The 22,429-nt window shown below is 33.3% G+C and overlaps 1 protein-coding gene across 5 annotated transcripts in view; it reads right to left on the bottom strand.

The window, feature by feature from the left end:
- The window catches only part of LOC125052203, a 78,727-nt gene continuing 56,298 nt past the window's right edge, over positions 1-22,429 (bottom strand). For 4 of the 5 annotated variants that reach the window (XM_047652866.1, XM_047652867.1, XM_047652870.1 and 1 more), the window contains exons 2-6: positions 4,430-6,887; positions 2,536-3,140; positions 1,741-2,047; positions 1,201-1,525; positions 1-888 (exon numbers count right to left, since the gene is read on the bottom strand). In XM_047652866.1, coding sequence (XP_047508822.1) covers positions 486-888; positions 1,201-1,525; positions 1,741-2,047; positions 2,536-3,140; positions 4,430-6,887 — 4,098 coding nt within the window. In that variant the 3' untranslated portion in view covers positions 1-485. Of the gene's footprint in view, positions 889-1,200; positions 1,526-1,740; positions 2,048-2,535; positions 3,141-4,429; positions 6,888-19,297; positions 19,349-22,429 lie in introns of those variants that run through there. The other variant, XM_047652868.1, reaches the window with a different exon arrangement.

Below are 22,429 nucleotides of genomic sequence, written 5' to 3'. Positions count from 1 at the left end.
TAGTTTTAAGTTTTTATTTAATAAATCTTAATACAAGTTTGAAAAATTATTTGAACTGCAGAGTTGCTTGTACGCTAGATATAATATAAATACAGGCATTTACAATTATGTTATGTGTATAATACAAGGCACCGGCAGAATGAGTATGATTCAGTACAATTCATTGGCACTTTTACGCTAGTCCCAAGGCAAGAAATTATAGATCGAATTGACGCCGAACATTCTAAATTTAAAAAATAAATAATAAGAAAAGAATTTAATAGTCTAAAACAAATATTTATAATCTATACTTTTATAAAATTGGCACAAATACATTGCAAAAATACGCCGATAAATACGGGACAACATAATATTACGAGTGCCTGATTAATATGAACTTAAAATTAAGCTATGCGCATAAATTAATTTCGACAATTAAAAATGACAATTCATCTCCAAATGGTAACTGTCAAACTGAGCGCATAGACAATTTATTCGAGTAAAGCTTAATACACTGCCGCCTTTTCTAGCAACACTGACGCGTCACACATCGCCTTAGCGGTTGACCGTACTAGAAACATTAAATGTAACTGTTCGAATACATTTAGCTGTATTCTTGTTCTGACAAGACCGTGTAAAACTGTTGCCCTTTCTAGATCTAACCATCGTTGAAGGGACAGTTCCCTTTCACTCACAGGGACGCCTTGAACGACGTCTAAAGGACCCCAAAGCATGAATTCTAGCACAGATTTCGCTTGATTTAGGGAGATTGCTCGTTCTTCTTGCAATACTTCTTTGAGAAGAGGGGATAGTTTTTCTCCTGGAAGAAGTATTTCTAGTGCTTTCATTGCACATTTGCATAATGATGAAGGGTGATCGTCTTCAGTTTTATTGCTGTCGTCACCCAATCTGAAAATAACATTTTTTATTAAATATTTTTATAAAACTTTAAACCATATCTGTAGTTAAATTAATTGCATTAAAAGTACGTTCTAGATTAGAGATCTTGGGTTCAGTTTTAGAGAAACAATGTTTAATCTTTGTAAAAATCAATGCAAATGGCAAAAGCAATCATTCGCTTCAGTACCTGTTATTCCTCCTGTTGGACAGAATGAACATCATTATAACACTATATAGAAGAAAGGGATTGGGACAACTATTCATCTAGATATATCGTATTAAATATTTACAGTGAACTAAAACATTTAAAGAGAATATTACCCTTGTAAAATACATAATCTCCCATAGCAATTCGTCTTCGGTGCTGACAGGGAGTTTAACCTATCATCTTGAGTTGGCGATGAATTGCTTGCCTGAACTTCTTTCAAAATAATAAACGATGTTAGGGCTTTATGGACTTCTTCCACGCCTCGGGCTTGAAGGCACTTGAGGCCGATTATGACTTGAAGCATAATAAATATGGCTTCATGTTTCTGCTCTGTCTGAACCAGCTGATGTTCCTTAGATGTAGAATCTGTCATATGAAGCAACTCGCCGTACGAGTCGATGGTGTCGGGCTGCGCGTGAGCCAATACGACAATTGTTGCTGAAATACGAATAAAAATTATTTGTCTTGTAACACGTTTCATCTAGACCAGGTTCTTGCTGAATAGTAAGTTAAAATCATAATATATCTCTCTGACAGATATGTCAACGGGCAATGGTCAAAATCGTGTCGTATTACCAACCGTAAGTTAAAGTAACCGTTATGTTAGGCGAAACAAATGAAACTTATAATGACATATGTTTTAATATTATTACCTTGAACCAGATCCTCTCCGTCTTCTCCGAACTGCTGCAGAGGAACCAAATCGCAAAACTCAGTTATGGCATTAAGACTCAAGGTTTGAGGTTGTACCGATTGGCAGACCATTTGCGATGCCATCTGCTCCTTGTACAGCATTAGTGTTACATTGACAGGACCTTGGCTGGAGTTCCAGATCGCTGGATAGAAGAAACGCCTGCCAGCTTTCGTGTGTTTGCTCTGTATGCAGAAGTCTGTCCAGCGTAGATTGGTGCAGGCTTTCAAGCCGCGTAGAGAAGGCTGCATTGTTGCGCTTTGTTGCACCTGCAAATTACGTATTCGTAATTAATTTTTGTCCAACTCGCATGCATGAGGAGTCCCTAATTCTTCGGTTTACAGAAAAATATTTCATTACAATGTTTGCTAAGCGAATAACGTTACATAGTCAATATATTCTGTGACATTTAGTAAGGAATTTCAAATTCGTATTAATTTAATTTACCTGTCTTGCTTAAAAAATTGCAGATGTCTTGAAAGGCATGACTTAATTGACATGTGAAGGGGGTTGGAATTTTATTAATTGCAATTTAAATTCACTTGTATTTTGCATGGCATCGAAATTCACATAAGTAAGTGTTACCCTGATTTACTGTAGTTTATCAATTTATGCCTATCAAAATCGAATAGTAGGTGATTTTCTCGACCTGATATTTTAGTTAAACCGTTGTAGCTAAAGGGCGATTTTCTAATCAATTACATCACGCCACGTCGCAATTTAGTACAAGAAAATTACATGAATTATATCAAATTACCTGTTCTAAAACCTGCGCCAGCGCTTCGTGATTCGCGATAACCACGGCCCCGTAATTATCCTCCAAGTTCCTGTGTACCACGCTCCTTCCCTTTCTAACACGCAATTTGTTTGTTGTAGTTTTTGGCGTCATGTCTGCTTGATAGTCATCGTTGCTTGGACTATCCATATTATCATTGGAGCTGTAGAAACTGTATGGGGAGTATATCTCTGATTCTGTCTCGCTTCCGCAGTATGGCAGGGAAGACCGGAAATTATATTTGGGAAATTCGGTTTCAGTCTTTCTCTCGGGTCTTTCTTGGGGCTTGATTGGCGAGTCGCATTCTGGCGAGCTTGACCGCGCGTTGTGAACATATTCGTAATCACTGTCGCTATTTTTAGCTGAATCACAGTTCTCATCATATTTGTTGTTATATACTTCATCGTAGCTGTTGATAACTGGGTCGTTCGTGGCCTGTACCAGTTCCTGTGGTCCATCATCTATTTCATCTTTGTCATCGTCTTCGATTGGCGTCCTGCGCTTTAGTAGTTCTAATTGTGTCTCTCTTTCACGCATACTGGCCGTTCGTTCTGGCTTTCGAGGTGCTAATGCCGACCTTATTTCTCCTGGAAATTATTATTTTTGAATTATTTTATATTGACATTTCAAATATAGTTAACACATATTTTTTATCCGATAATTTGTATACGGCTTCACTAACGCGAAGATTATCCAGCATATACTAAAATTTTGCATACAATTCACTCTCTAATTGCTATTTAGTCTTACATATATATGTATATACAGTGCATACTATCTATAGCGACGTTTAAGAGACTACGCGGTTTCTGTCGATATATTGAGTTAATTTAATAACATGAAAAGAGTCATCGTTTTACCGTTTACCCGAGTCGAATAATTTCGACGTTTTAGGTGGTGATAGTGAAATGTGTTGTGTTACATACTGTAAGCTATACCTACCTAAGAAAGTCGTAAAGGAAAAGTATCGTGATCTATCTGTTTGAATAAAATGTTAACAATTATAATGTAAAGCTCGTAGTCACGACAGGACGAGGTCAGTGGGATGAGATCACAGTTATTCCACTATCAAGTACAGTAATGCATGTGATACGGCTTATTTTGTGATACACGTAACTTCAGTAGCGTCTAACATTATGTTTTGAATTAACGTTAAAAGGACTTTATTTTCTCTTTACAAAGTGATAATATCATATACATGAGAAACTTAATATACGAATGAGATGCACGTCGCCATCAGACAGCCGTTCATACTTTAGTCTTTTAAGCTCTGGTGTAATCTTTAATGCCCTTTTAAATTAAACCCGCAAGTATTTTGAATTTTAGACGGTAATTTATTTTATATAATTATACACATTAGCAACTAATGCGTGCGTGTGTGAGTTTAAAAAGGCATTACATTAAGTTCCAGTACGTCACTTCTCAGTTTGGGAGGAAGTTCTTTAGGGAATTTGTGTTATATTGAGTGGTTTTCAGTTTCAAGGTAATCATTAAAAGTTCGATTTTTAAAATACATAATTTATGGAAGATTTTCTTTTTTATTAATTTTATATAACACGATTTTGCGGTTATATAGAATTAATAATGTAATGTATGGTTATCAAGTTAAATTGTATGTACACACCATCTCATTAATGCAAACATACAGGTATTTTATAGAATCATCTCGCGTACGTTATGCAACATAATATTAACGACACATATATTGTTATTACTCAATATCCTTTTATAATATATGTAGCTTTAGGATAATTCTACTGTATTTTATAGAACATAAAAGTATGTAACATTGAACATTAAATGCTACAAATGTTACCAAGTTACAATAAATTAAGGTGAATTAATATCTCAGTAAGTTTACAAGATCGTGACTTACCTAAATTAGCATAAATGGTGTCACCGTTGCTGGGAGCGGCCGCCCAGGCTTGTTGTTTTTGCTTCTTCTGCAGGGCGATAGACTTAGGCGGTGGTGGTCTAGCCGGCTTGGGTATACCAGATGTGTTTTTATAATCTTCGCTCGACAACCTTGGTGGAGGCGGGGGTTTGTTTACGACCTTCGGCATGTCATCTGTCGCGGAACTACACCCACTGTATAACGAAACATCGTCGTGACTCAGACGCCGCAAATTGTCTGATATTTCGCAATTTGATTTCACCACCTCAACGCTGGATCCGTTGATGTCCAAAGGATGAATAATCACCAATCTAGGTTTCGGTTTCGGTGTCAAATCATAGATCTCTTCAGTTTTACTTGTTACTTTCGTAACTGTGGCCACGCTTAACTCTTTTTTGTCCAAATCTTTCGAAGAACCGATACGTAACAACTTCTTGATAGAGAACTTCAGTTTTCCTTTTCGCTTTTCGTCTAATAGTAAATTGTCATGTGAAAGGGATATATTACGTCGTGGTGCTGGTTCCGGAACATCTGTTTTGGATATATCCGGCTCATTTGAGTGTCGCTGTTTGGGTGACGATGACATAACAGCTCTTTCTCGTTTTTCCATTTCACGTACGACCGGTGAGTCAGACTTCATAAATCCATTAGGATTTCTTTGGTAAATATTGTTGGAGAATTCTTCGTTCGGAGTTAAAGGTGGGGTTGGCGCTTTCCGTTTGCATAAACTGTTAAGTGATGTGTCGCTATCTTGTTTAGTTAACACTGGTTTTGCATAATATATAGTGTCTGATCGATCTTCACATAATTCATTATTCTTTTCCTCATTAGCATGTCGAGTAACTTTCTCGATGTCTGTTTTTGCTGTTTGCATAACGTTTTGTGTACCGGTATTATTTTTCTTACTCGTTTGTTTAATAACAGGTTTTACGGGAAGCTTAGGCTTTTCAGGTAAAACTGGTTTCGACGGCATTATGTCAGTGATCATACCGTGAAGGAATGATGGACGTGGATCCATAGTAGGCATTGGGCTCTTAGGTAACGCGGGGGCTTCGGTTGACTCATCGGGATCCGCCCGCCCATCGGGCTCACCCGCCAGTTCACGACTCGCTTCCGCGGAAAATATTACTTCTTGTTTAGGTATAATGGGTGGCATATCTATAATTGGATTCTGGAATGTTGAATATCCACTGTGAGCTTGACCGTCTACTTTCCTTAACTGTCCGATCGGTGACATTTTAATGTTTTTATCGCTTTCATTAAACACCTTGATCTTAACGGTTTCTTCACATTTGTGCGGCTCAGAGAAATGGCCGCTATCATCATTATCCGAGTCAGTTCTAGCACTAAAACTCTCATCGTCCGACGTAAAAGAATTATTTGGAGTAGAGTTTAACGTGCTGACAGCAGAATCGACGCTACTACTTTCGATATTTATTTTACAAAACTTAAACTCTGATCTACTTAGATTAACTTTTGGTCTTTCCTGAGTTTTCGGTAACGGGGATTTTCTAACGATACCATTCTTTTTGGTTTCGTTGCTGTCTTTTCTTTCACACTCATCTTGCATACTCTCTTTAATCTTTTCTTCAACAACAGTCGGCTTGTCACTCCCTATTTGAGAAAAGCTCATATCAGTTCCACCCATTCGATTTTGTTGCAATGTTTCAGAAATTTCTTCAAGGAGTGATTTTTCTGTACACAATATAGTATCAGTAGATTTAACTCCTTCCGCAGCTATAATGGTTTCAGATTCCTTAATGTATGTGGAGAGTATGATATTTGTTTTGTAATTATTTTTTGTTGACTCTTCGGTGAGTGGATCAGTACCAGAAATTACTGCAGATTTTCGAGCATGCGTCTTTACTGACGGACTATTGTTATCTTGTCCAAAGGGGGTAACAGATACCATTAGTGTTTTCTTCTTTCCATCTGAATCTTTTTGTACTTTGCCTAGCATTAATGACGTATAAGATTTAGCTGCTGAATCACCTAATAGGTTAGCTTTCACTGTGTTAAAGTCTGTGTTACATTTTGTTATCTTGTGAAGCTCTCTTTCTTCTTCTGTATCTGGGAATGAATCATCTTCATCGTTGTCCTCGGAGACTTCGAATTCTTCTCCATCGGACCAGTCGTCACCTCCATATCCTATGACACTGCATACTTCTTCAGGAAACCGAACATTACGTTTGCTTTTCTTCTTAGATTGTACCTTAAGAATGCTTGGCGGAGTTTTCTTGAAGAATGTGTTTCTATTTTGGAATGGAGTCGGTAAATATTTACTGCTGTCTGTTTGTGTCCTATCTTGCTTTGCGTGCTCTTCGCGAGATTTGAAGCAGTTGGAGCAGAAATCTTTCTTCCACGCATTCTGTACGAAGTTGTGGCAGACAGGTGACATCTTGCTCCTTGAATAGCGTCTGTTGATCACATAACTGGCATTCTGAAAAGAAAAAACAATAATTAAGCCAAACTTTCACTAAAACTATGCATCTGTATGCAAAGAGGACATACATAATTAAATAATCTAATTTGAATACATTTCAATAATAATTAATAACTCTCTGTTACAAATCATATACGCATAATTAAATATCATTTAATTGCGGGTATCACCATAAATATTTTATTGGCGTGATTGCAGTATTGAACGATAAGATTGGAAGTATTTTTATCTTATATTTATAACTTTATTAACTGGTTTATGTTATCTTAAAGATTGTCACACGGCGATAATTACATAATACGGAAATAAAGACTTAAATATGGCAATATAAAGATTTAACAGGTCCTGAAATAACGATTAAGTTTATATTAATTAAACGAAAGCGAGTTTGTTCCGCTTTCGCGGCTAAGTTACCGGAGCGATTTAATGAAAGCCTGAATTTGTTTATGATAGATATAACAATATTGTAATTCCCACTGTTTAATTGGTTTCTATTAAATTATGATTATGTAGATAGACCGTGTGTTGATTGTGTCTTGTCTTGTTCCTCGTTATGTCACACGGTCTCTTATGTATTACTGCAACCATCGAGACTATTTCCTTATTGTATTATTAGACAAATCTACTAAAGCAACGGCGTGCCAACCGTCGTTTCCCATTAGGAAAGCCACATTATATATGACTAGGCCGGCTTTAAAGACCCAATTTTATTTATTAACATTAATGAACCCGTGTTTAGAAGGCTTTAAACCACAGGACCTGGGACGTTTTGTACATGAGATCTCTGAATGTTCGTTAATGGACGATGCTATTTGTATCATCATGTTCTATGATCTGCAAATTAAAGTTTTTAAGACACTTCTCTCCGCGGACTACTGTAACTAATCGCAGTATATAAACCAATACGCTTTAGGGTTCTTCTAGAGACCAGCAAGGTCAGCCAGCCTTTTAGGATTATGAGTACCGGCATCACTTAACATCAGATGAGCCTACGGCCTGTTTGACCTAAAAATTCGAGTGGCGAAAAGGCCGAGCCGAGCCGAGCTACGTGCTTCTAGCTGCAATTGAGCTAATTTGCATACATAAACGTATTGTGAAGATGGACAGCCAATTAGACTAGACAATATGAGGATATAGCAAGGTCATATCATTAGCCGATATGATTAAAGGCTATTGTTTGTATTGTTTATTCAACGGGTTAAAGAACGTATCAATAAACTTGTAGACGATATGGCTTCGTCTGTGAATGAGGATTATCAGTCGATTCAATGTTAGTTTTATAAAGCTTGACTTGCATAAATTGAATATTTCTTTTATTGTGAAGAAAAAAGTTTGTTTTATGTAGGAATCTTCAATTTTTTTACCTACATCATCTTATCCTATTTTCCACAGAACAGATATATAACGTTAACTAACCTATAATAATATTCATTAATCAAACAAAATAGAATTAACTTTGTAAATGGAGTCGCTTCCTATAGAACTTCCTTTCCGTAAATATAACAGCCGTGCGATTCTATTAATCCGTGAGTTCACCTCGTACTAACAACGCTCCCTTCGTCACTCACGTCACGTTTGGAATCTCATGGTATTCTGTTAAGTAATTTCACATTACGTCTTGACAAGCGGAGGGAGCTTGTAGTTTATTGTTTATCAGAATGCCAAATCGTAAAATGACTGCTTCACGACTGATTTGAGAGCGATCGCCGATGCGAAAACCGCTGTGTGAGTTCGAAAAGTGAGTTAGCAAGGCACACATATTTTTTAATTCGCCCTAAATCTCAAATAACATACGACTCATAAAATAGACTTTGAAACACAAGTCTCTTTAATTTGGTTCGACTTCCTATACATAAAAGCAAACAGACCAACACAGCACCTTAACAGTTGCGGTCAACTAGTTAATAATAACTATAGTGGAATTCAGGTCGGCAAGACCGGTACACGGTGAAATTGAGGCGACACACGAATCAGACAAAGATTGATACGTGAAAGATGTAGTTTTACTATAGTAAAACCTTTGAATTGATAAAAAAATAGCTTGGATATCAATTTAATCAAAATTTGAGAGTCAATTATATATTTTTACAAATGTTTACAGCACGTTTTGTTTCACGTTTTGCGTCACAGAGTTAGCAATGTTAAGTTCGAATTGCCTACACTATATCTTTTAATTAAGTACGTAAAAATATCATTCATTGAATCTAAAACTAAAAATATGTATTTAATAAACATATTATTAAAAACCCTTTAGGCAAGGTTCCGAAGATACTGGCAGCATTCCCCCTTTAAATAGCTAGACTAATTCTTTGTCCGAGGTAGCTGCCAGATCTTCGGTCTCCTGTGATGTTGACTAACCTATTAGCAATTTCCTTAAAAATCTTTATAGCGCTAGGACCCCACGGCCCAAGGGTCACGACACCGAATGGGACAAAATCATATTCGGAGCCTAGACCCCTGTATCCATGCTTTGTTATATCTCTTTATATCCCGTTTGATAAATTGAATACAAAAAAAAATTGAGCCGTGGATAAAAGAGAATGGGCTAAAATAGTCTATGTCAGAAGACACCCAAAAAACTGGTTGCCCAAAACCCAAAAAACTAAATATTTAATCGTTGTTTTTTTTACCAATTATTTGTTGTTTGTTGTTTTGTAAATAATATAAAATACTTAATTTATTTATATAGTTCTTCGGGCAGGGAAATGATTAAGATATATGTAAAATAAATTTTTAATGAATATGGATATCATAAGTTGTCATTAGATTAACCTACGGAGCAGTTCAAAGTGTGTTTGCCCGCGATAACATTACCCAGACGGAATGTTTGAACAGTGGGTCATTCAAAAGGGTGTTTAAGTCTGAGAAAAGTCAAGGGCGTACATTGTCCGGTCCGACGAGCTGCGCAAATTGTTTTTCAATTGAACAAAATTCACTAAAGTTGCAAAGAATAAACAAAACAAAAATGTTGCCATTCGTAACAAAACAAAACTTACAAATGCTCTTGTACTCGCTCTACGGCTTAAAGGGCAGGTCATATATCTAGAGCCAGGGATAAAAGTTGGAAACTTGATACAACAAAATGGTCTGGACCAACTGGAAAGAGATGGGTCGACAAAAGAAAAGATGGGCAGATGTAGAATAGGAAAACTGGATGAATGTTGCTTAAGGCAAAGAGAAATGGAAACATATGGAGGAGGCTTTTACCTTAAACTGGGCCATACATTACTAGAACATTTACAAAACTAACCTTTTAAGAATTTATACAAACACAACTGATACTTAAACAAAGAAATGTAAACTAAACAATTGTTGTATGGATAAATTAATAAAGCTTTAATAATAAAGTAAAATATTATAATTTTCTTATATATATTTGGATCTATCTTTATCTTATGAATTATAATCTCTGCCAAATCAAACTATAAGTACCGTCAAGATTAACAAAGTTAATAAGGAAAGATTTCGACACGTTACTAAAATGTTTTGGCGTTGTGGGCGACTGTTCGCGAGCATGTATACAAAGAGTATTAAGTAATATATTAGATTTTTCGGTTCCGGGTTTAAAAACTTTTTTCTCTAAGAAATAAGTAAAAACAATTGACGTTCAAATTTCGATTACTTGCGTAATTGTAAGTCCCATATGGGGGCATTATCAACAGACAATGTGGGACACATATGTATTGAGCAAGTTTTGTTAATTATGTCAAACTCGGTCAAGTACATTATATTGTATTAATATAATACAATATAAATGTGGCAGCTATTGTATCATTTTAGAAATTATACAATATTAGAATAGAATTACACGGTTTAGTATTCTCAAATAATTTTACGACTTCAATAAAACACGAAAGTCGAAATTTAGTTCGACGATATATGTACACACGACAGAGGGTTTTGAAGATCTGAATAAAAGTTAATTGATATATGTACAATTGTACATATTTTCTTACTATGATTTTGTTAACCCCGACGCGTATGTCAAATCCTTATGATTCTGATATAGTCTCCAATCTCAAGTTCACGATACACAACTTAATACAAATTAATAGGCTCTCGATTAGTTTGGAAATATCGGCTTAGAATTGGCATAAAAAATTAATAAATATGCAATCCGTTGGCCGTGAACCCAAAGTGATATCATTCTAGCCGGTCTCGCCTAAAATGGCATCCAAGCATTTTTATTTTCCTTTTTTATAAAACATATTACTTAACTTGATGACATCATATTCTAATCCTCATATTTATATCTAAAATAATTTATTTTTGTTTATTATAAGTTATACGCATATTAACACAATAAAATTAAAACAAAATACAATAAAAATCTTTTAATCGTATTCATTTAGAAAAACTTATATAAGTTAATTGACCTAGGAATTTTGCTATATCGTCGATGTAGAATGATAACCTCGTATGTTCAGAGAAACAAAATTTACAGGAAACGAAAAAAATGTTTAATTTCGTCAATGTTCGTTAAAATATTATTATGTGTTTTTGTCCATACTTTAGATGGTAAAAAGGACTTATTTATTACTAACAGAAACAAGTCCTTACTTCATGATTCAGTTAAATGACATAAGAGCCGAATAATAAATATTAAATGGTTTTTTGACATACGAGGTCATCATTCTACAGTGACGATATTTAGTATCTAAATTTTATTAATAAGCTTCAACAAAACATTATTTAATTAATAAATAATGTTTTGCTATATTTAACATTCGTGGCTTATTTAATGAAAGATAATTCTTACGGACAATATCAATGCGATGTTACCTACATCTAAGACCTATTAAGAATGAAATGCTAATGGACCCAAATATGGTACCAAACACGTTGACCTATAAATCGGTCGTAGGTGTACTTAATTATTCTCTAAGATCATTTGTAAAGTTAAAACAGTGTCGAATACTGAGTCATACAAAGATTGCTGAAGGTAGATAAAATTTGATTTGTTTTTATCTTTGTCAATAGGTTTTAGATATGAATTTATTAATGTAAAAATAGCAGTATCGTAGGCATTTATTGTACTGCGTGACGAACTGTGAAATTTATAAAGAAATGTGAACCTAAGTAGTTTGCTAGCCTCTGTAAAGGCTGATAGTACGTAAGTTGTAATTTTATTTTTGTTGATTTGGTTATGCACTTCTTGCACTTTACCCTTAGTATTTCCTTTTTTTGTTTTTTTTTCCCCGCTAGGGTTGCCTGGAAGCGATCGTTTGTTAGCGATAAGGTTACGTTGCATAGGGATGCAATAATTTACGTAATTTTTTTATTTGAATGTAACGAAGTTTAAATATTTAAAAAATAAATAAGTTAGCGTTTTTCGCAAAAGTATTACATAATATATTAAAAACTAAAGTTTGATTTAGAAATTTAAGTTTTAAATGTGTTTTAAATTTATTCATGATAACCCTCCGCTTTCGAATTACGCAAGTTTTACAACATCACAAAGTATTCTGTCAAACCAATAAAGCATCTTGACAGGTGAAAGTTAGTCTCAAACCGCCATTTTAATAGATAATTACCGTAAGAATTACTACAAAAGCCCAAATTACACCATTTCATTAAATCACAATTAGGTTGTGAGAAATCATAAAGAAATGTTTCGTTCCCACGGCGGGGATGTTTAAGTATGGAATTTTAATGTATGTTAGGTAATTATACTTGGTCGAGAAATGTAGTGGGCCTGAGGGTTTAGAAAACGTGTTCTTTGGTTTTTTAAATGAATTAAATTATATAGATACATTTCCCTAAGATTTCGACTCGCAGATTTGTCAGTTCAACGCCTGGAATATCTGGTGGGTTGTTTGGTGTGTGGTGTGTGAGGTTATTAGACCGAAGAGACGTGTGCCGGATACCAAAATTCACGACGAAAAATACCTAATACCTGGGACCTTAAGAAGTACTGCTTTGACTTTTGAGCTCCTAAACTATTTTCCAACAATTTGGCACTTTGACAGTTCTTTAGGATTTGTAGATTAAAAACTTGACGTTTTAAACATTTCCTGATTTATGTCGAGTGGAAAGTGTGGAGACAGCTTGACGTTTATGGACAGAAAACTTAGTACACCACAGGTTATCACTAACTTTCACGATAAATATGTAACGTGTTATAAGGGCTTCTTATATAACCTAGGAAAGTTAGACCTACTTTTTGCCTTCCTTTTTCCTCCGTAACTTTGGAGGAACGAGAAAATTTGAAGTATATCTTTGATTCTGCGTTTCATATTTTAAAAAGTAATAATAATTGTAGGTATTAATTAAATAATAATTGAAGTAAATATAATTTTTGTAGTATTTTTATGTGTTATCTTAGCTTTTTATATTACTTATCCTTAATATGTCTGTGAAAAAGTATTCTTTTTATGCTATCTTATCTATGAACCAGTTCAACGATCTAATTTTCAGACTATATTTTATTTACTATGTATCTGTTTGTTTTCTAATAAATAAATAAGTAAAAAGCTATCACCGATTTACTTTTATCATAAGTCTTTTATATTGAATCTGAGTTTGACCTTCGAGAATGACAGCTAGGCAAGGATTACTCCACAGAGTCGCAGACTCGTAAGCACAGAGGCGATTCATTGTCTGTGTCCGACATAGATTAAGCATTTCTGATTCGGCAATTAGCAGTATACATTTGCCCCTCATAAACCGGTTAGTCAAAGACTATAATCGATGAATCAGATATGACTAATGCTGTTAATTCGTATTACATAAAACAGCACCTGTGATTTATTGAAACAATAGGTGTTGCGTGCATGAAAAATTGCGGTAAAATATCGTGTGGAAAATTTTAAGTCAATAAATATACCTTAAAATAGTATGTTTAATTTTGCTGTGTAATCTGTAATATCGATTTTTATGAGACGAAAATTTATAGTTAATCAGTATTTAGAGAGACAGTTAAAATATTATTTATCTCTAATTATAATAATTTAATAAAGTTGATTTAGAATTTAATATCTTTACATATAACATTATTACATTGTATTGGTATCTTGGTTGGTGCCTATTATCAACCTTTCATCGGATATTTGTATTAATAGACATAATTATAGATAATATTATTCATAACTCCACACTGGTAGATACGTATCCAGCTAACAGCGATAGAGTACATTATGTATCTAAAAGGTGTCAGTAGTACATAAAACAAATTAATTTAATGTTGTAATTAGTATCACATGAGAAAAAACGTGACTTCGAATTAGGTTAACTAACTGTTTTCTTTAAATCGAATAGATACAAAATAGTTTACCTATTAGCCTAGCATGCGAGCAAGAATCGACGATATGTTCACAGGAAGCTGATTATTTTATATAATAAAGGATAAAATTAGGTCGTAAGTTCAATTCCTGACTGTGCATTAATGGACTTACTATCTATCTATCTATATGCGCATTTAATCACTCGTACGATTAAAACATCGTGAGGAAACCGACATGCCTTTGACTCAAGGAGTGGACGGTGTGTATCAGGCACAAAAGGTTGATCACCCACTTGCTTTTGTAGTGATCACTAAACAGATACAGAAGTTCGAGGCCAGACCTAAAACGTTGTAGCGCTACTGGTAGGTATATATATGTTAACGTAAAATTGTAAACACCGTTAGATTGTAATCTATCTCGCGAGATTATAAACTGTCGAAAGATTGTGAACCTCAGCTTACTGCTTACAATTTAACGTATTATTATTCGGTAGATTGTACTACACTAACTTAGTTATCATTCAAACTTCTTTGGTCAATTACAGATTAATTTTACTTTCCAACAATTTCATATAACTACCGAATAATAATACGTTAAATTGTAAGCAGTTCGTTGAGGTTCACAATCTTTCGACAGTTTATAATCTCGCGAGATAGATTACAATCTAACGGTGTTTACAATTTTACGGTGACATATATACACTTATCCTTAAGGTCTCGTCTCGCGGATTTGGCTATTTGACGCCTGTAATGTTAGTATATTATTTTAAGTAACTTTTTGAACGTGGCCTTCCTGTTGTCATGTATAACTAAGAACCAAGAAATTCATTAAGATTTCTATAACTTCGTTTATTTCCAAAAAATGCTATACAAACCCGAAATAAAAACAATGTTATAATCTGAATCACGTCTTACATAACTATAAACTGTGGTTTTATTAGCCATCCAAAAAAAAAAAAAATTCTGCTTAACAAAATTTGTTGGTATTGTTATTATATGCTTATTTTATCTTGTATATGTTTTAATTGTATTTTTTAATATTTTTTTTGTAACACTTATATTTATTTAAATTGTCATATATTTTAGATAAAAGAGTTTGCCGTAGATTTCGTACTATGAATGAGGTGGTTAACTTTAATAAATAAATAAAAAGTGAAGAAAATAACACTTTCATGTGAATTGATAAAATTTAAGTTTTTGTTAAGAAAATAAATAATTGATATATTGAAATGTTTATTGCTATTTTTATGTTAACAATTTTAAATGCTTTTAATATTTTTTTCGTACTTTGTATTGTTGTGTAGCCGGTAATTTAATAAATAAAAAAGTATAAAACAACGCAGCTTTATTAGTAATACGATACAAAGGCAAAATGCTATTATTACAATATTAATGCAGTTTTATAAAGGTTTTAAGTTTTTAAAAGACCAATTTCGCGCGTAAAAAATATTAGCCCATTACAAAGCACCTGCGTCGCAGTTGACATTAAGCTCTCGTACGTGACATGACCGTGTTTTTAGAAGAATTCCAAGAATTCCAAGAATTCCAAGAATGTTAATACTTGTTTACATGTCCTTAGGGCATAGGGGTGAAACCTTACGTGTATCTATCGAATGATTTGCTTAACATTTTAATGCTGGAAATTTTTTTCTATTTTTATTCATATAAACAATTGCAATTTAATTCGTGGATTATTTTAGATTTCTTTCCATCTTTCTAAAGCGGCATGTGGCAGACATCTTAAGTGACACTTTTTGTAAAACAAAAGACAAAACGATGGTGCTTTGTCGTTGAAATTGCTCAAACGAAAAGTCGTGTCGTGTGTTATGATCGGAACAGAACTATCAATATCACAATAAAACAAAATGTGATGTTTGGTCTTTTGTTTAACATTTTCGCGTTTTTTACTTCGAATTGAAATTTTTAAGCAGGTGCATATCACGAACAATACACAAAAACGAAAACGTATTGTAGTTACAATTTTGTATGCATAACTTGAGCGGCGTTCCGTGTACGTATTTGGAACTAAACGAAACAGACATGCATGTACAATTGTGTGACAAATAAGTCCAATGTCGCTATAATCAACAATATTTAACTTCACTCGAAATCGAACCTAGGACAGTTTAATAACCATTAAGACAAAGAGGCGTTGGTTATTTATATTTCTGAAGTTAAAACTTTTTTGGGATACAAATAAAGTTAGCTAAGAAAACATATATGTTAAAGAAGTCTTCAAGTTTTTGAAAGTATTTCAATGTAATTAAGTGAACTTGACCGAATTATTTGGTTAACATTTAAATGGTGACATTTTAATCCTTTCATTTTATAGTATTGTCTTTGATTGACATTCTTTTTAGTTAAATTAAACTTTTAGACATTTCGAATTATTATTTGTGTTAAGTTTCCCACCTTTAAAAGCGGCAAAAATATGCTGATATTTTTTTCTTTAGTTCACTTGTTTCGCTGGAAATTGAACCCTGTTATTCACGTTACCGACATCGCCGTGGCGTTACATGTTAGTTTCGAATAGATAACTGTTAAAGAGTGTCGACTCTGTGGTTTTATTTCACAGTTAGCGCGAACTTAGTATCTATGCTTTGTCCTGTGTCGTCTGTAGAAATTATTAATATCAATGAAAATTATGTTTATTTGCTGACAGTAAAAGTTTAAATAAACTTTCTTCTATATCAATCGCAATAAAAATCATCGGTTAATATACAAAATTTATTCATTCCACGCGCTGTTATTGTAGTCGTAGTTTAGCCAATTTAGCATGGCCCGCCTCCATCTATTGTTTTAATATTCAAACAATAATGTATGTTGAATATTGTTATGGCAACCCAAATAGAATAAAAGTAAAAGCGTCAAACAACTTTCACTTTAAATGTACAAATCGATATTAGATACTTATTATTTTTGAAATTTTTTTCGCGCAATTGGATAAAGCGTAGAAAAAAGGAATTGCAGAGTTTTTTGAGACGAGAGTTATTAACTAGTGTTATATTAAGTATTTCCTTAATTTACCATCTAGATAATTGTGGCAACCTTTCATACCTTTGTTTAAGAAGCTCCAAATTGTATCTCTTCCTTGTATATTTTAGAAATGTCCTTATTCGTTCACAAAAACATAAATATTTTAAAGTCAATGGGAATGCCCAACTGTCAAAGTAGACATGGGGAGAAATTTGTTATGCCAAAAAAATTTCTGAAATTGTATTGGAAAGACACCTTTTGTATGGCAATCAAGGTTTATAACAATTTACCAAAAACATTCAAATATCTTGTTTTTTTTAAATCGGCTTTTGGAAAACATATTATTCTATTAATGATATGATGTGATAAAATAATATAAGAATTGACTATAATGATACGACTCATAATGTAATTGTAACTTCTATTCTACCTTTTAAAACAAATTTGCACGCCATTATGTGTGGCGGAATAAGCGAACTTATATTGTACTCCCATAACATTTTTGTACCATATTCTTGCAAATAAATTATTATCATTAAATTTGACTACAGCATAATGCAGATACTACATATACACTCCTATTGTATAGACAGATAGTAATACAAATTGGTTTCTATTGTGGCTTACTTCTTGTATTATGTTTCTATATACAATAACAATAAAGTGGCGCAAGAGCCGTATAAGGTTCGTATCTTACATTTCATTGAATCTTTTCTTTATCTTTGATACGCTGTGCTAAGTGTGACCCCTGTCAAAATGTTGAATTTGACAAACATAGCATGACCTCGTTCGATACTGTATCTTAATCTGAGCTGGTCGTCCTCATCGTGCAATTACATATAACACAGAAAAATCTATTATCTAGTCTTATTTTAAACACACCTCTATAGTATATAAGTTTCTCATACAATTAAAAAAAACATTTCTTTATTTGGACACAGAGACACTTAATAGCTTAAGGGTAAGAATCGTGTCTAACCGCGAACTATGACCGCCGTATGTCGAAACCCAATTTCCAATTTCGTTTTGTATACCTTAAATGGTTTAATCTAAATGTTTTAATAATAATGAAAAGGTTAGATTAAAATTGATACCTTACACAACACTTAGTTTAAACGGTAAATTAATGAATAGCTGAGTTAGATACAAAGTCGGCAGTCAACGGAACATAAACTAGTCTGACAAGCGACCTATTTGAATTGATCGTGTGAAATGCGCATGCGATCATACACCTTTCATAATTCATGGGAAAAAGTTTCAAATTCATACAACAAACATGGAACTACAATGTAAATATAACCTATTACGAAGCGAGTTTTTAGAACAGCTTGCCTCCTGAGGGAGTATATGATACGGGAAATAGCAATGGACCCGTTTTGGATACGCCTGCGATTTTTTTTGCTAGATGGAACTCAAATGCAATAACAGCGTACGACGATGGCGTTTTGTGACATGTATGTCATTTGTGAATGAGAATAAACCTAAACCTAAATAATATAAATAAAAAAAATATATTTGTTCAAATAAGTTTGCGTAAATCAGGCACCGATATTTTCTTTTATAGTTTTCATTAATCTTGGTATGGTAATAAACTAATCTATATATTTCTTCTTTTGTGAATTTATAATTATATTTTTGTCATAAAGACCATTTAAAGAGTATCGCATATTGGAAAGTAAACTAATCTGCAATTGGAGGGAATTAATGCATTTATTTAAGCTGTCAGCAACATTAACATATTGATTTCCAATTGCTTGAGTTTATGTTAATTAGTTCATTTTTTATAAAGAATAATGTAAAATCTATAGTTGCAATATTTGTGAGTATGTGAGCACCATGTATCTACATAATAATTTAGTTATCTGGTGCATTGTTTTTTATTACACCATGCGCCTATTTCATTTTAGTATATTAGTTTTTTTATTCTAGATTACATGGTCTTGACATATAATTATCAAATCAAAGTATTTAAAATATTGTAAAACGATTTTAAAAGAGTAAATATGGAGTTACAACAACTAGAGTAGGTACATAGTAGTAGTTCTTTTTTTTATATTTGTAAGTTTAAAAAGTGCCTTTTTAATAGGCCTAATTGAAATAAATGATTTGACTATTGGCACACTAAGTTTGTGTACCTGTTCAAAAATTACGAAAAATGCTAATAACGCGAAAATGTATACATATATAGGATTAATAAAAAGCGACTTACATGTTCAAAGTATCGCTTAATACTTGTAATAGACATTTAACACAACAATGTCTACAGAATCGACAAGTAAGACTGACGTATCGACTGTGATTACAAAACTGACTCATGTAACTTGACGATTACGATTACATGGAAATATCACGTTTTTATGTAAAACCTATATCGTATTCTGCAATTTAATAATTTCATTTTATATTTCTTAGTGTTTCATTGTCTTGTCGGTATATCTGATTATTAAACGCGGACTGATGTTAGTATAAGATTTGTTACTCTCTTTAAAATATTGTAACCATGGTAACGACGTCAGTTCTAATTGTATATAAAATCTAAAATCATAGTCTTAATCATAAATGTTTATGTACTTTTAAATGATAGTTGTGTTACGGGTATTTATCGCTTATCGCTCACAAGCGATCTCTTCCAGGCAAAAAGTAAGGAAAACAATTTAATAAATAAATATGAAACTTATAAACAAAAATTATAGAATTAGCAACTCTAATCTAAAATAATAAAAAAATATTAAAAAGCTCTCACGGATTCATGTATTACGATGAAAGTATAGTATAATCTTATGCAATACAAAATAATAAGAAATACAAGAATTACAAAAGTCACGATTGAGTATGATAGAATATGGTTAAGAAATGTTTATGTAAAAGAGTTTTAAAAGATGTTAGGGAGGTAGCCAATTGTATGGAGTCGGGCAGCGTATTCCACAACTTAATGGCGGAGATCCAAAACGAATTGCCTAAGAAGGATTAGCTGTAAGAAGGAATTTCCAAAAAGGCTGAGGAATTAATTTTAAAGATTGAAAAGAATTGAGATCTATTATCGGGGAAATTGTGACCAATTTGTGTTCCATCATCAAATAAATATCTGTATTTTATTAATAAATAAATAAAATAAGTGTCGTTCATAGTCATCCTAAATATTATTGCTTGTGAGACGGATATATTTAGTTGCACACTGGCTGAATTCACAAGAATTGCATTAGTTATAGTTAGTTATAAAAAGGTTTAGGTTTTAAGTTTAGTTTTCTATTGTATTAGTATTAAGTTACTGTAAAAATGGGAAATGAGGTAAATAAATAAATGTCTAATGTGAATAAAAACTACTTTGACTAAATTATACAATTGTACGGTGTACCTGCATAAGCATCTGAAGGCCCTCGGGGTATAGGCCCTCGAGGTAAAGGTAGATATACTTAAGGTGCCCGGACCATGAAATTGTTGAGCGCATTTACTTTCCTGGTCTCCGACTTGTCAATAACAAACTTAACATAAAAGTATTTGTTATTCGTAATATTGCACTATTTGGAGTTGTGTTGAAATATCTATCATGTTTCTGGTTAGAGCGATATCTGTTTGTTTTAATAATCAACGTTTACACGTCATTTTTATAACGATTACATGCTTATTTATAGTTATTTGGGTAATGTATATAGGTGCAATATATTGGATTATAAAGAGTTTGGTTTTGGCAAATGATTTAACAAATTTTTTACAAACAAGCTATTAAATTATTTTTATTAGGCTTAGATTACAGTGAGACGGAGGCATTTATAACTTTGTTGTCTATATATTCTTACATATTTTGCATTGGTTTTACAATAACCTCTTTTAGGTCTTGGCCTCAGATTTATGAATCTGTTTCATGATCATTTTTTAAATCTAAGCAAGTAGGTTATCAGCCTCCAGTGCCTGACACACGCCGTCGACTTTTTGGGTCTAAGACATGTAGGTTTCCTCACAATGTTTTCCTTCACCGTTCGATCAAATGTTAAATACGCACATAGAAAGAAACTCCATTGGTGCACAGCCGGGGATCGAACCTACGACCTCAGGTATGAGAGTCGCACGCTGAAGCCTCTAGGCCAACACTGCGATTGGTTTATTGCATTGGTTTCGGTATTGTTAAAATAATATTTTTGGTTGTTTGTTAGGTACACCTACAGACCTTCCTTTTTTTATTTTTACGTCAGGAAATGCCGTTACGCATATCCCTGCGGCATTTTGCTCAAGCAGGGATTTTACTAGACTTTATTCTTAGGATAAACGTTCGCTGCCCCTGTCGTTTCCTTTCTGGCGTAGCGTCTGAATACGAATAGTTTTCACGCCGACGCAGACGCTCCGTATTATCTTTCTGAGTACAGGCCACCTACCGTAACACTGATTTTAAACTAGTATCGAGATGACCAATATTTGTATTGGCTATTGTATTGTACAACTAAGCAAATATATCAAATTTATTACACAGATTCGGTGTAATTTTAAATAGTTTTATTCCTCCAATGTTTCGCAAGCCATTAAAGATCACACTTAAATCTACATTTAAATTTTAAAAACGATTATCTTTTAAGTTAGTTTTTACAGTATTTGAGTCGACTAAAGCGCTCTATTCATAGATTTAAGCTTCAACTCAAATTCAAAATACAGTGCCAACCCTAAGCTAATACCGATATGTTATAAATAGCAGACTATTAGACGTGTTAGTGACCCTTCAAATACTAGTTCAAACTTAATAATTGTTCACTTTTATCGCTTCCTGGCTTTTACGAGCTTTCTCAAATACGCTTTATCTACTGTGTGTAGGGTCAGGTGGGGTAAATGCGAGTACCATAACTAGATTGACTTGTTATTTTGTGGTCTTTTACAATTTACAAATAAGTTTTACTGTGAATATTAAACATGTTTTAGGCTTTTGTTTGATGTAATTACTTATATTTAATTATGGATGATTACAGATTAACTCTCTATTGCATTTTCCCGGTGTAAAGGGGTAAATGTAAAAAATATGTTAAAATTCTAATAGTGTAGATAGTTACTAATCTGGGGTAATAGCAATATAATACGCAAATTGAAATATACTTTGGTTTTTATTGCAACGAGATTGGTGAAAATCTGTCAATCCATCAGATTCAATAAGTTGTCAGAGTGTAGTGCAAGAAGTACTTTACGTGTATAAGAGATGCCAGCACTAGTTTATTTTGTGTGTAAACAGTTAAAGTTATGGTATTACATTTGCCCCGTTCATGCATTTACCCCACCTGACTATATAGTGTTATACGAGATTGTGATGAAGAATTATGTAAATTTTATTACAGAGCTGGTGCTTTCCTCGCTCAACGACTAA

This window comes from Pieris napi, chromosome 9 (genome assembly GCF_905475465.1).
Source record: "Pieris napi chromosome 9, ilPieNapi1.2, whole genome shotgun sequence".
NCBI classification, from domain to species: domain Eukaryota; kingdom Metazoa; phylum Arthropoda; class Insecta; order Lepidoptera; family Pieridae; genus Pieris; species Pieris napi.
Note: the sequence above shows the minus strand (reverse complement) of the source record. Positions and strands in the feature narration are given on the sequence as shown.